Source organism: Phalacrocorax carbo, chromosome 11 (genome assembly GCF_963921805.1).
Source record: "Phalacrocorax carbo chromosome 11, bPhaCar2.1, whole genome shotgun sequence".
Taxonomy (NCBI): domain Eukaryota; kingdom Metazoa; phylum Chordata; class Aves; order Suliformes; family Phalacrocoracidae; genus Phalacrocorax; species Phalacrocorax carbo.
This window is the reverse complement of record NC_087523.1, coordinates 21,033,068-21,047,672: the sequence shown is the minus strand read 5'-3', so window position 1 is coordinate 21,047,672 and position 14,605 is coordinate 21,033,068. Positions and strand designations below refer to the sequence as shown.

General features: G+C 41.4%; 1 protein-coding gene across 1 annotated transcript in view; it reads left to right on the top strand.

Annotated features, from left to right (window-relative positions):
* TRPC5 (transient receptor potential cation channel subfamily C member 5) overlaps nucleotides 1-14,605 on the top strand; it is a 73,873-nt gene that overhangs the window by 14,767 nt on the left and 44,501 nt on the right. The window contains exon 2 of the mRNA XM_064463375.1: nucleotides 1,156-1,677. Coding sequence (XP_064319445.1) covers nucleotides 1,156-1,677 — 522 coding nt within the window. The remainder of the gene's footprint in view (nucleotides 1-1,155; nucleotides 1,678-14,605) is intronic.

The window sequence follows — 14,605 nt, the reverse complement described above, 5'->3', positions numbered from 1 at the left end:
GAACTTGGGTTCAGTGGTTAGAGGTACGCTGTCTCACGACCAGTCTTAAGTATATCCTACAGATGGATTTCTAACTGGTTACTCCATGCTACTTTATTGCTGCTTTACTTCTGGATTTTTACAGACTGAGTAATGTTTCCTGTCATTAGGACTCTTTGACAATAGTCTCTCTGAAACGCCTTTGACATTTGCAAGGGGAAGCAGGCCTACTGTTCACCAAAACCAGCAATCACCCCTTGAGCAGCAGGATGCCAACTGCCAGGGCAAGAGCGGTGGACACACGAAGTACAGTATGCTTGAGTAATGATTAACACACAACAAAGAGAGCTGCCTGTGCTGCAAATGGAAACACACTGTGTGCTTGGGATGTAAGAGCATTTTGGTCTAATTTTGCACTCTGCATATAGTAATAAGACACAACAGGGTGTGCATTAAGCTCATCTTTTGAGAAGTGCAACAGTAGCTGAATAATGCACACCCTGGAGTGTCTTATTTGTAGTGGACTATGGCTCATTAATTTTACATTTAAATTTTTTCAAACCCATTAAAAAAAGAAAACAAATCTATTCTGAGGGCAGTTATGTAATGTATCCTTCCACTGAAAAGTATTTTCAAATAGAAACAGTAGGGAAAAGGTGAGGAAGAGCTTTGCTCAACTGCAGACCAGTGTTTGGTTTGATTTGTGCAGGGCCTGCTAGTGCAGGTATATAATGCAAATAATGATAGTTGTGGAAATCTCTTCTGTGTTCACTCTTCTCTAGGTTTTCTTTTTGTGCAGCTACCTGGGCCTTTTGTCTTCCTTTTGTCCTACAAAAGTCTGCTTTTTTGTGTATGAAACACTACCCATTTCAGAACAGGTTCACATATAAAGCATTCAGATGGGGATGTACCTGACCTTTGCACCAGAGTGGGAACTGCATGGTCACAGGTTCCTGCTCAGGAGGCAGACAGGCATGATTTGGGGGAAGATGGTTTTCAAGAATAGCAGTGTGCGCGCGCGCACATGGATACAACAGGATTTAAAGAAGAGAGGGTGTAACAAAAACTCTGTTTTGTTATGGTTTTGTTATGACATCACTTCAAAAGTAAGAAGGAGGGACGTCTGATTCCTGCTGTTCCACATGAAATATGACTATGGTTTTTCCTTTTATATAGGTTCCAACCTTGATGATGGACACCCAGTTTTCAGAATTCACTCCAGATATCACCCCAATAATGCTGGCGGCTCACACCAACAACTATGAAATCATCAAACTGCTTGTCCAAAGACGGGTAACAATTCCACGCCCACACCAGATCAGATGCAACTGTGTGGAATGTGTCTCCAGTTCGGAGGTGGACAGCCTGAGGCATTCCAGGTCAAGGCTGAACATCTACAAAGCCTTAGCCAGCCCTTCGTTGATTGCCTTATCAAGCGAGGACCCCATCTTGACGGCCTTCCGACTGGGCTGGGAGCTGAAGGAGCTCAGCAAAGTGGAAAATGAGTTCAAGGCTGAATATGAAGAGCTTTCACAGCAGTGCAAGCGTTTTGCTAAGGACCTTTTGGACCAAGCACGGAGTTCCCGGGAATTGGAGATCATTCTCAATCACAGAGATGATCAAAGTGAAGAGCTGGATCCCCAAAAATGTCATGATTTGGCAAAGCTAAAGGTAGCAATAAAGTATCACCAGAAAGAGGTAAGAGTCATTGAAATGTGAAGGTGTGTGAAGGCTTCATGTGTTGGGTAAAATGATTCCTCTCTCTAGTCTCCATGGGTTTGTTCAGGGTTGCTAGCTCAGAGGCAGCAGGGGTGAATTTGGATTGAGTGGAGAACCATGTGCAAATGGGTTAGTCACAAACCAGGAGCTTCAGTGCACCTTGGTGATGGTGTGAATCTGATGACAGTAGAGGGCAACAGGACTAGGACTTGCTGCAGTGGGTTATGGCTTCTGCAGCGCCAGCACTTTCAAAGATACTTGAATCCCATTTCATTGTAACCCATCCCCCTGCAAAGCCTTCAGAGATTTCCAGGTTTGTTAGCTCTGAAAGCTTTTCCCAATAGCTGCTTTTACACAGGAACCAAAAGCTGGAATGGGTTGCCTGGTTCTTGAAGGTCTTGACTGCAGGAAATAATATAACATACAATTCACTTCCTCCAGCCACCAAACACTTCCTAGCGCCCATTCAACACTAACTCATACGGGCCAGAGAAACGACAGCAGCAAAAGAAAGCAAGAGAGGTCAAGAGCACTCTCATTGCCCCAGGTCTCCATGTTACCAGCAATTTTGTTAGGTGAAAATGCTCATGTGATGTGAGGAAGTGGATCATGTCATGCAAATACCTCTTCACACCTGAGACACCTCAGGTTGATTTTTGCTCCTTGATTCATTTGTGTTTTAGGAACTGAGAAGCAATTCCCAGAAATTCAAACTCCCGTCCATAGTACCAGAAAGGAAAGACATACTTCAGCTAAAGGGCACAGAGCCTTTCAGAAGCCCTGCAAATCCAGAGATTTATAAGTTGATTCAATAAAGGCCATGAACCCAAGGAGAATGCTGACAACAGTTTCATTAGTTGGCTCTGGATTTTCTTTCTCTTTCCAAACCTGGACAGAATTCAGTAAATGATGTATTACTGTTGGCCAGTGATGTTCCAGGTTATCTGAAGGAGGAATTTAGGTTGCTTGGTTGAGGAACTGAATTGCAATGTCTATTACATTCTTCTTTGTCCAGAGGGTGACAGGAGTGGTGGAAAAGCCTGCCACATTACTCTTTCCACTGTCTTCCCTGTATCTGACACTTTGTTTTATGCACTGAGCCAGGTGAGGACAGCTTGGTATGATACATCCCACCTCCCTTAATGGCTGCTCATGTCATCCGAGGTACAATAGTCAAGAAGTGAAAAATGCAGATTTTTCTTTCTTCCCTTTGGTCTGTTACACCTCCTGGGTACGAGCTGCTTGATGCAACAAGCTGGAGCCGAAGCCTGAAGCTTTCTGGGATCTAGCGCGCGGTCACTTACTGCTTTTACTAGGCCACTCCAGTGGAGTGTCAGCAAGGCTCACTGGCTTCATGTTAGGTGGTGTTTTTCACCCTAGCTGACAGGGTTAGGTAACACCCTAGTGCTTTCAGGGCATGAACAAGTAGTGAGGAATTAGTCTGGAGAAGGGCAATAGGGTATATCAGGTCAAATGTTCCTTGAATCTAAGAAGGGCTGGAAACTCTACTTCTGTTTTTTTACTTGCTTGATAGCCACGGAGACTGCACCCACATCCACCCTTCAGCAGCCAGGATACCACTGGCACTGCTGCGTGTAGATCACTGCTGATTTCAATGTCTTGTCACCGTTCAGGCTCACTGTTGATGTCCAAGCATAAACCTGTGGCTACCCTTATCTTGCGTTCATGTTATGAAACTGCAAGTCTGAAGGAGTTCACTGTATTTGAACAGTCCTGAAGCTCTTTTATTTAAAGTAACAAATTTTTAATCTTTGCTTGCTTGCTTGACAGTTTTTATCTCTTTTTTTAAGGCATATTTGACTGAATTCCAAGCATATGGACAAATTCCATGTTTTCTGACATATTCGTGACAGTTGCAGCATATAAACGATAGCAGATACGCTCTGTGTTGCCAGCTCAAGTCAGTGCTGTTTCCAGGTGGAATACTGGCGGGCAGGGGCAGAATGAATGAGTTTGGGAAACCAGCACTACTGAACCCCCTCATCCTATCTGGTTATTCACAAATACCTGATGTATCCTGCAGGATGGTGTCTGTGTGCAACAAAATATTGCAGTGGTTTTCCTATCGTGATAATTAATCCAAATCAAAACAACAAGCAAGATACAAGTGTCATTGCCAGCTTCTGAAAAACAGTGAGTAGGAACATTTGTCAGGGAGACACTGAGGAATGCCTTTTAACCATGACTGAAGAGTATCAGGCTGAGAGAATGTTTGTGGGGAACAGGAAGGGAGATAGAAACAAGTCTCATTTTGTGAAAGATACTTCTGCAGAGAGAAACAGCAGACTTTTAAAAAGTATATCTTCTTGTTCTGCTCAAGTGTTTATATCCTAATGTTGACAAAGTTACAAGTCAAATCTCTAGTAGCCAAAGGTGAAAATCCAAAGTGGACCTTAGTTATTTTCTGAGCTGTAAACTGTTACTGCCGTTGTTAGTTCTTTATATTCAGCATAAAGAATATGTAATCTTACATTGATTTTGGACTCATTGCTAGACAAATTCCCTGTAGCTTTTTTCTCTTTGAGTGAAATAAACCTCAATTTTTCCCCCAGAATAAGAAATCATTCCATTTCAGCTTAATCAGGCAGGTAAGTTCAAGATTCTTTCTAGAGAAGTTAAGAGCAAACTGATAAAGAGATCATGGCCTTTGGCTGGAGAGTCAGCACTGTGTGTTTTGTGTAGGGAGAAGATCTTAAAGTTACTTCTTCTTTGCACTGGCTTAAGTGGTCTGGGAATTCAAGAGTACTCTGCACCAGATACATTATTCAGTGTTCTTCTCTCCAAGGCATTTCAGATGAACCCAGCATGCCCTCCCCCTCCCCCCCACCCCGCCACCATTGCACTCCCATACTGAAGAGTAGGCGCTGGTTTGTTCCAGGTACAGAAAAGTAACAGCACTCGAATTTCTAGTGCAGGTTAATGATCTTCGCCACTGAACATACAGGACTGAAAAAAATCCTGATGAGAAAAGCTAGACATCTATGGGCAGTTCTTGCTCCAAACTGGGCCCTTGGAGGAGAGCTTTTTAAATCTAGTTAGGCTGCTAAATATGCAGGTAAGTAGGCAATAAGTTTTTAAACAGAATATAATCTGGCTAAATGCCTAAATCCTGTTGGAGATTAAACACTTAACTTGCTGAGGCATTTTGAAATTCCACTGTGGAATTAGCTGCATCTTTTGGCACCTGGTTACTGGAGGGAAATCTGATCTTGTATGTTACCTTTTAGCAAACAATTAGCAGTCAGCTCTGCCACGGACACCAATCCCTGTTCCCTGCACCAAATTCAGTAAACAAACTCATATACACAACTTCGTCTTTTGATCTGGCCTGTGTGCCTCAGTCTTCACAGTGAGCAACCTGGATGAGGGCTGGATTAGTGAGGGGAACCACTTCAGTTCAGTCCTACCTCCAGAGGAATACTGGCCTCGTCACAAAGGCTCCACCTCAGTCTGTATCCCCAGGTAAATCCCACTGCCAGTGCATTTCTGCCTCATGACACAGATATAGTTTTCATCTTTACAAGGGTAGAAAAATCTCCCATTCTTTCTTTTTTTTTAACAAAAAAGCCTGGGAGGTGCAAGTTTTTATTTCACCCAAACATTATATGCGTTAAGTATTTTATAAGCTGACAAATGTGTCACTCATGAGGAAGAAGACCTTTTTCCTTTGGAGGAGGGCCAAAACAATGGAGAAGAAATGTATTGCTTTTCATGCTTGTTTTTAATAATCCCATATATCCTAGAAGGTAAATTACTGTTTACACAGACGGAAAAATTTCAATTATACAGGAAAGATTAAAATGTGCCCTAAGGTAGCTTTGTGGTATCTTTTATGGTAGTAAATGTCAAAACCATGCTGTGCAATGTTCACAAGCTCCCTCTCGATCTCATCTTAAGTGTAGAATGGTTGTGTTCTCAGTTTCAAATTACAAAAGGGCCCTGATGATTTCTTTAGAAGATAGGAAAGATTCAATAGTTGGGATTGCTGTTCGCATGGCAGTCACAAAACGTTAGAAAAAAATGAGGAGAGCCATAGTACACTGCGAAACATGATGAGTTAGATCCAGCACAGACACGTCAGTTTTCTCAGTCCACTTCTGAAAGAAATTATTTTTGTAGGATCACGGGAATTCGTGGTCTGATAGACAAGTAGTCTTTTCATAAATGCTCTGTAGTATATGGCATTTGTCTTCATATTACTACTTTTCAAATTCTTTTACTCATGACTAATTTTGGAAGGAGAAAGTTGCTGAAGACTTAATAAGAAAAGGCACAACTCAGCTGTTGGGGATCAATCTTCACTAAGCTCTTCTGGCATCGAATTAGCTCTGCATTTGTTAATTTGTTTGCATTTCTAAGAAAAGATGGGGAAAAGTCATAAAGCACAGTTGTCTGTACAGCGTAGCATTGCTGACTGGAGAATCAGTGCATAAGCTGAATGCTAACAGAATTTTTGTGTCCTTTAAGGTTTTTTTATATTGCCAAAATTATGTAAACCAACCGCAGTGTAGCAGTGAGCCGGGTCTAAAAGGGCAGATTTCCCTTTGTATATAACATTCTGCTAAGCCACAAGAATGGCAATACACATTCAGCCTATTCCTGCTTTCCTGCTCTCCATCACAGATTGTTCACATCCTCAGGATGAAGTGAAACATCGCAGCAGTGCGTTTTTAGTGCTTTGCACTTTTCTGGTACTTAGTTGCAGACGTGCAGGTTTAGTGTATGTGTCTTTAAGAAACACACACAATGCAAAGCACTCGGAAAAAAAAACGTATTTTACCTATGACTATATTGCTTAGTACTTTACTGAATTAGATCAAAGGAGTGCATGAAATTCCCTCTCAGAAACCTTAACCTTAGTCACTCTTACTCGCTGAACTCTAAATCAATGACAGGAAAGAAGTAGAATTGTTTGCTTTTCTAATTTAAAACCAGTGCTCTTCGCTGTTTTCTCTTCAGGATGAAGCTTCAGAAGTTTTAGTTCTTTTTTTTCCAAGACATTTATGTAGACAAGTACCTCCTGAGATACAGTACTGGAGTGAATGAATAATCATTCCTGCCATGCCACATATTTTTCAGCTGCGTCTTGACTCTTGTCAACTGTGTGGCTGCAGTTAGAAGCACAGCATCGTTCTCCAGGGAGTATGCATAAACCCGGCGAATTTCTAAGGGCACTTCAGTTAGTTTATAAAAAGAGCTTTTAAAAATATCAGAGATGCATGAAAAATGAAGTGCAAGGTCTTTGAAATCAAAGCTCATCTACTGCACCTTGTTTACTTGTTTTGAAAGCTGTTCAGGTATCTTGATGGATAGCCACAAATTGTTCTTTGCTTGCAGGCAGTGCTATGTTATTCTCACGTGGTTTTGTCTGTTTTCTTGACACACTGCCTGGAGGTATAATGATACAGGGCTGAATATTTGTATTGTGCTCTTTAAAGGCATAATAAAAACCTAGCTTTGCAGCGAGGCTGCACAGCTCAGAAGATTAATAAACAGGCTTTTACTTTCAGGCTTCTAGAATTAAATCATACCATGTCATGAAAAGATCTTTATTAGGACTAGATGGGGGAAGGAGGTCTGCTTCATGTGGAAGCTCTTTCCCTTTCTAGTGGCCTGGAACGTCCATATCCCTTATGGTATTAGATGGTGAGGATGGTGCAGTTATGCTACTTCCATATCTGTCCTACGCCCCACCAGAATGTGGGTTTAGGGATTTCTAAAGCACTGAATGTCCGGATGTCACCTTTCATTTTCCAACAGCATACATTCACTCATTATTGTAAGCAGCAAAGTTGCCATCTGATGTGTGAACAGTGACCTATGCTAAATGAAGCTGTTTTTTTCCTCAGACTCGATCCCAGCAGGCAGATGACCACATTACAAAGTCTTCCATGCATGTGGTACCAACTGAGCTGTTATTAACAGTCTCGGTGGCTGGACTTTGGGGTGACAGGTGGGGAGTCTTATCTGCATTTGCAGCCTTAAAACAGTCCTTCCTGCTGATGCTGGTGGGGCCTCAGGGTGAGTGGTGCGTATCTTTGAGCCCCTACTCTATGGGTTTGTGCAGTTACCAGATCTATTTGTTCTGTTTTGGAAATAAACACGGAAATTTAACCTGTACAGCTGCACTGTGTTACAAAAACCAGAATAAGTGGCATTTAAGCGTAACTTCCCTCCAAACTTGGTAGAAGAAGAAATATTCAGAGAACTGATGGTTCATCAGTTTGACAAAGTGGACATAATGTTTATTTGAGGAAAAGTATTATTTGGTGTATTATTCACGTAACACCAGAATGTTCCAACCTGATGAAGGTTAGCCACATATTGCAGCTGTCACAGAACAGAACTGCAGAAGACTATCTTTTGACAGCAAAATCATCTCTGACTAATCTTGCCACACACGAATTTGAAAAAACAACATAAGACCGTTATGACAGTCAAGGACAAGGACTTTGCTTGTGTTAGTGTGATGTGTAGCAGGCACTAAGTGCCTGGATCATTCTTTAAGTAATTTTTGGTGCCTCGTGCCTCTGACTTAAATGGTCTCTTGGATTAAGACAGGAAATACGTTGAAAGCTAAAGGGATTGCCACTGTTTTAAGAACATCCAAGAATGATTTAGTGAGTTTGTCAGTTCCCTTAACGTCCTGTATCCCATCAGTCTTCTTGCCAGCAAGAGAAGAGGCTTGGGAAGCCAAAGTTAAAGTACAGGACATGATTGATTTGCTTTCTGTAGACAACAGAAACTGGAAAGGAGAAGTGACGCCTTGTATATTGTATAAGCTAAGTGTTCAGTCTTACTGTGTCAGGTCTAGAGTGTCTTTCAGAATCAGCTTAACGTCAGTGGTGAAGAGTATATCATGTTATTTCATACTTCACTTTGAATGATATCCTGAAATAATAAACTCTGTGGAAAAAATATTGCTATGGATTCTCCCTTTTGGGTGTAGAAGTGGTCATTGTTATTTATCTGACATCTGTGAATTTCAGCTTAACGTCTGTCGCTTATTGAATGAGGAGTGCTATGAAGGTCTAGAGAGAAAAGAACTGAGATTCCACTCCCCTTACACCTCTTACGTATACATCAGACCCATCATCATCCAGACGAGCCATTTAGGTGTGTCATGATTGAGAACACAATTGCCTCATAGTTCTTCACTCCAAGAAAAGTGAGACGGATAGATGGGTTAATCATAACCCCCCACAAACTGAGATCTTGAGCTGAATGGCCTTTAAAAGGTATGACTGCAGTTTTTGTGTTCTTATTCTTTCTCTACAAACTGCAGCTGCCTGAGTAAACATCCTTCAGCAAAGAATATCTCCCGCTTTCCCTACAATGGTGCTATTACTCAGAAGCAGGGGTAGCCTTTAGAGGTTCCCAGGAACGTGAGAAGTGTTTATAGTATGCTGGTCTGTTCTTTCTTGGACATTAGAGTAAATTTTCTCATTCAGGAGAAAGTAAGGTAGAAAGAAGAAAGAAACCACAACTAAATAGTTTCAGCATAGCTATTTCTCAGGTCAGAAAGGAAGTAAATGAAAAATATTTTTAGAACTTTTTATTGACACTAATAGGGTAAAGTAGGTATGTATTTAAAAATGCTTGTGAATGACTTTTAAAATTCTCATGTTTGCTTTACTTATCACTTATTTAATGTAAATGTTAGAAATTCACTAGGGAGAATAAACCCAGCCTTTTACTTAAAAGTCAATACCTTCTCCACTTCAGCTAAAGCCTGTGAGAGCTCCTGGTATTCATTTGCAAGATCTGTAACTCTTGAAGTGCCACCTGCAAGAGGACTTAGGAAATTCTGGAAGATTTGTATTTGAAGATTTTTTAGCCTGAGCGTTTTTTCAGTGCTTCTGTAGGATGTGTTTGATATCCCCCGTTCAGCTCTTGGAAACCAGTTAGTGCGCTGTGAATTAACTGACTGTCTGTCTTGGGTATATCGCTCATATTCAGCACTTGCTTGTACTGCAGCACTGTCTTTGGAAACCCAGTCTATGCCTACTTAATCTTTGTAACAGAACTGTATCCTGGAATGTTTGCTGAAATACTTCCTACAGGAATTTATTTATCAACTGTAGTCTCCCGTCTGCTAAAATAAATGCTGAAAATTTTGCTTATGCTCAGGGTTTGGCCCAGACGAACTGTGTTCTGGTGGGGCATTTGCTAATAGAGGTTGGCCTCCAGAAGCATCATGCAGCAGCTTGCTTTTATTCAGTGCAGAATTTATGCCTGCACTTAAATCCTGCTGACACAGGCCGTAAATACAAACCTGTAGGTAAACATACATTTAAGCGCTCTGAGTAGAAATGGATTTAATTTCAAGCTTAAATACTTTGTTAATTGCTTCTTCCGTGGGTAGGTACCCACGATTTGCAAGCTTCTACCTTTGCTCTAGGATGTGGGACCTCTTTTATTTAAATATTTAAACCAATCCAACATATATTTGTGAAAACTACGAGTTTTGATGGAACTATAGCAGGCTTTTAGAGGTTATTCAGTCCTGCCTTTTGCCAGCGTTCACATCACGGGTGGATTGCCAATTGCTGCTGCTTAAGCTGAGCTCATGTCTGCTGCCATCAAGAGATGTGTTATCGATAGGAGACCTGTAGTTAAGAATCATGTGCCATCATCACTTAAAATATTTTAAGAACAGATAAGACAAAATTCTGTATAATTTGAGGCCATATGTTCATCTGTAGAGGATCTGGCATTTGTTTTATTCACCAGCAGAGGGATTGAGTGATTTGGGAAGCACCTGGTTTTCTTGAAGGACTCTTCCAGCTCAGCTAGTGATCTTCTTAATGGCAGGAATGACTGCCATTTGGATTTGCATCAGTGCTTCACTGTAACGGGCATGTGAGTAGCAGCTGTGTTTTTGATAGGATATTCATCCTATATTTTCCTGAGAAAAAAACATTATCTCTTGGAAGTGCCTGATGAGGAATGGTGAGTTGTAGTCCTTTTTTGCTGAGTTATACAGCCTCCCCTCAAAATTCTTTGTCTCATTTCTTCCTTTTTTTTTCCTGCTGCAGAAAGTACTTAATTAACAGGATGAACAACCATTAGGCGTTTACCCTCTGCAACTGACACTTCAGCAGCAGAATGTAAATAACTTTGCAGTCATTAACAAGGTTGAAATCTAAAAAGAAATGTGCTGGAAAAGAGGATTTTCTTATTCATGTCACTGTTTGCAACACTGCAAACTCAAGGAGGCTGGTATTTCTTATGTAGAATATCTGATCTCGTAGGGCTTACTGGCTTTCTGCAGCAGACATCAAATTAGGCCACATATAGTTTCGCTCTTCTGTCTTGGTCTAATTTAGAAATTTATTTCTTTGAGTATTGCCCGCTGGAATTTCCTTTAAGAGCAATCAAACTGATAAAACAACCACATTTCCTTTCTTCCTCAGGAGATCCTGTCCTTGGTACAAAACGGAGGCAGTGGTTTGTCTGTTGCACTGGAAGCCTGTTGTCCTACTTGGTTCTGAGCAGGAGCTCCCGCAGGATTTGGGAGTGTAGGAAGAAGATGGATTTTATTTCATTTCTTTGCATGCCATTTCATATTCCTGAAGTCAAAGTTAAAGAGGATCACTTCATTGCACAGTGTGGTCCATACGCCTGTTGTCATTGTGCCAAGTGTTACAGCATGTTTGGGCTATTGGACAGTGTGTACTAAGCTTTGTGGTTTAAGACATTAAGATTTGGCATTGACTGATAAACCTGAGTGATTAACTGTGGCTGGACTAACTGTGTAGAAATTTCCTGTATCTTCATGGGAGGAAAGACATTCTAGCCAATTGATTCTGAAAACTCGAGTGGAAAAGGCTGCTCTCTCCCCAGTCCATCTGCACTTGTATTGATGGGTGTGGAGTAGATAGGTCTGTGCCTGGGTAGGTCACGCCTGCTAGCAACCTGGGGTGAAATGGGGCATAGACCTGCTGCTCCCAGCCCTCCCTGGCCACACTGCACTCACCAGCACTGGGGACAGACGTGTGTCTTCAGAGACACCTCCCTTCCATCTGCCAGAGAGAGGGTGCAAGGCCGTACCTCTGCAGGATGGGACAGAGCTTTCTGCTGAGTGGACAGTGGCAATAGCTTTTATCCTTTTCAAGATAGAATTGGATTCACAATAAATCTATATTATTTACAGATCTAGCTAAAATACGTACTTATGCTACTACAGCAGACACTGAAGTTGCCTGATTGTCACACAGACTGCAAAATCTAGGTGAGTTCGTGTGAAAACCTGCCTTTCCAAAGCCAAAACAGCTTTAATTATAGAGGGCAGCAGTATGTAACAGCACCCCCGAACACGGAAACCTTGCAGGTATTCAGTTGTCATGTTTTAGATGCTGTGGGATACAGTGCTGTTGGTGAGATCTAACATATTGAAGTGAGTGTCAGGCAGGGGAACTAAAGCTAATTTCATGGCTCCCATGCCACATTTGGCTCTCAGTGGTAACCTCACTGGGAGCTGATAGAGCTGACTGATAGAAAAACTCGGTCCCGCTTATTAACACAGGGCTCTGCAGTTACAAATTAGTGCTTATTCATCTATGAAGAGCATTCGCTATCACCATCCACAGCAAGAGTACAGAAAAGAACTCCAACAAACTCCAAGCAGAAGAGCCTGTTGGCAGCCTTCATGATAATCAGAATAAACGCAGAGATATACCGTGCTCAGCCCCTGTGATGTCTATCAGGGAGCTATTTCAGTTGCTCCCTGAGGCATTCACATCTCAGCCCATCTGTGTCTGATCCTAAATTACTTATGACTGTGAGAGATAAGGGATTTCCCCATAGATAAGGGGAGGGGGGGTGGAACATAATTTCTGTCTTTAATATTTATATTAATGGCACAGCATGCAGAAAGCATTTAATTCCCAAGAATTAGAATTTTGGTGACATAAAAATATCAGTAAAGATTAGATATTAAGAAAAAGACTCTCCATCCCGCAGCTGCTTCTTTCCCTTAAAAATTTTCCCCTTGGTAGAGGATCAGGTGACAATGATGAACATTGAAAATGAAATTCTCTAATAGCACAATCCGGCTGCAAGCCAAATGTTACACAGAGACCCTGGCAAGACTGAAAGGAGAAAGAGAGAACATAAAAGACTTTGTACTGCAGTAGCCTCTACCCTCAAAGTGCTTCCCAACCATGACTGAAGTTGCTGTGATCTCACTTCTTGGAAAGGCAAAGATACTTATCCCCATTTTCAGAAGCCAGGAGACTGAGCATCTTGCCCACCGGTGACACAGTGGCATTGTCCTCACAAGAAGGTACTCTGAGTTGCGTCTTATCTCCTGGTCATTAAGTGAACTGTATCTTCAGGTAGGGACAGGTTCTGCTCAACAGATAATGGAGAAGGAGCTTGCTCTTCGGGTTACGTCCCCTAAAAAGCTATCTACAGGCTTTGTCTACAGGTAGGGACAATCCTGGACAATGTTATGCCAGCACTACCACAGGCTTCATATCATTGAGTGTTTAGTTCATAGGTTAGCTGAATTTTAGTATAAATGCCACCTTCTGGAAGCATTTCTTTTCGTTAATGCAGCAGTCAGAACATTCTCCATCATGTCTGTGGGGTGATGTCTTGTGCTGCCATTTGCAATAGAGATTGGAGGCTGCTATATTGCAGCAGTCCTTGAAAAAGATGCTCGATACCATGCTTGTTACGTACTGGAGAGATACACTGTTCGCAAGTCATATGGTCATCTTCTTAAACAAATAGAGAGCTTCTGGTACAGTACATCTGCCTCTGATTCCAAACCATCCACAAACCTGGGACAATATGCAGTTTATATGATCACGATCTCTTTGTGCAGAAAATTTAACTGATGTCAAATCCTGTCTCGTGGTATCTTCATGTGAAATGATAAAAGGCTATGATATACACGTGCGCTATTTCTATCTATGGCAAATGAAAGGCTTTGCAAAAAGGTGACAAATCATATTTGGGACCCAACGTACATGGAAATTGAACTTGTACTCAGGAAGTGCCTTGGCATAGGTAGTGTTGGAGAAGTCAGCTTGCTTTTCCAGATCTCAGTTCTGTCTGTTTGAAAAGTAGAAATAAGATTGTTTCCTTAACTTTATGAAGAAATTTGAAATTATGAATGATAACAAAAGTTCCATGATATTATAACAATTTCAGGCTAAAAGGCTAAAATTTTCATACCTAAAAGGGCTAAAGCTGATCTTTTTTTCATGTTTTTCTATTTTATGTGCACTGATTTAGCAGTATGAATCCTAGGCAATCTCTTTTGATGTGAGCGTTCAGCGGTTTAGCCTAGTCAATGAAGTTGGTGGTTTAGTCTAGGTAACAACACCCAGAAGCAAGGATGAGGCCAACATTCACAGGACTACTTAGGGAAATAGCTAGTTTTTCTATTCATTGAAGTTAACACAAAGTTACTGAAAAGTAATTGGTTCTCTAGGCGGCACACCAAGGGCTTGGTTGACTTCTTCATTATAATTCAGAATTCCAGTGTTTCTGCACATCAGAAGTTTTGTTTTTCAGCTGTAGTCCTTGCACTACTTGAGATCTAAGCTGCAGTATTTACTAATTTTAAATCTGTGATTAATAGGTTGGACTTAGATGAGTTAGTAAAAGCCTACATTGGTAAGTGCTTAGCCTTACGTTTAATAAAGCCAGCGTCTGATGGTTTGGGACATTAGGGAGAGTTTCTTTGTGTGGTGTGCTTAAATTTCCCTTGGGCGCATTTTCAGTGAGGTTGGGATGGGCTTGATTGGAAAATTTAATGGCTTTTTCTGTTTCCATTCCCTTTTGCCGAGCTAGTCTTTAAAGCTGCCCTTTCACGATGTGTGAATTTCTCTCCATTTGAAGAAGTAACATCAGATACAGCACAGAAAGCAGA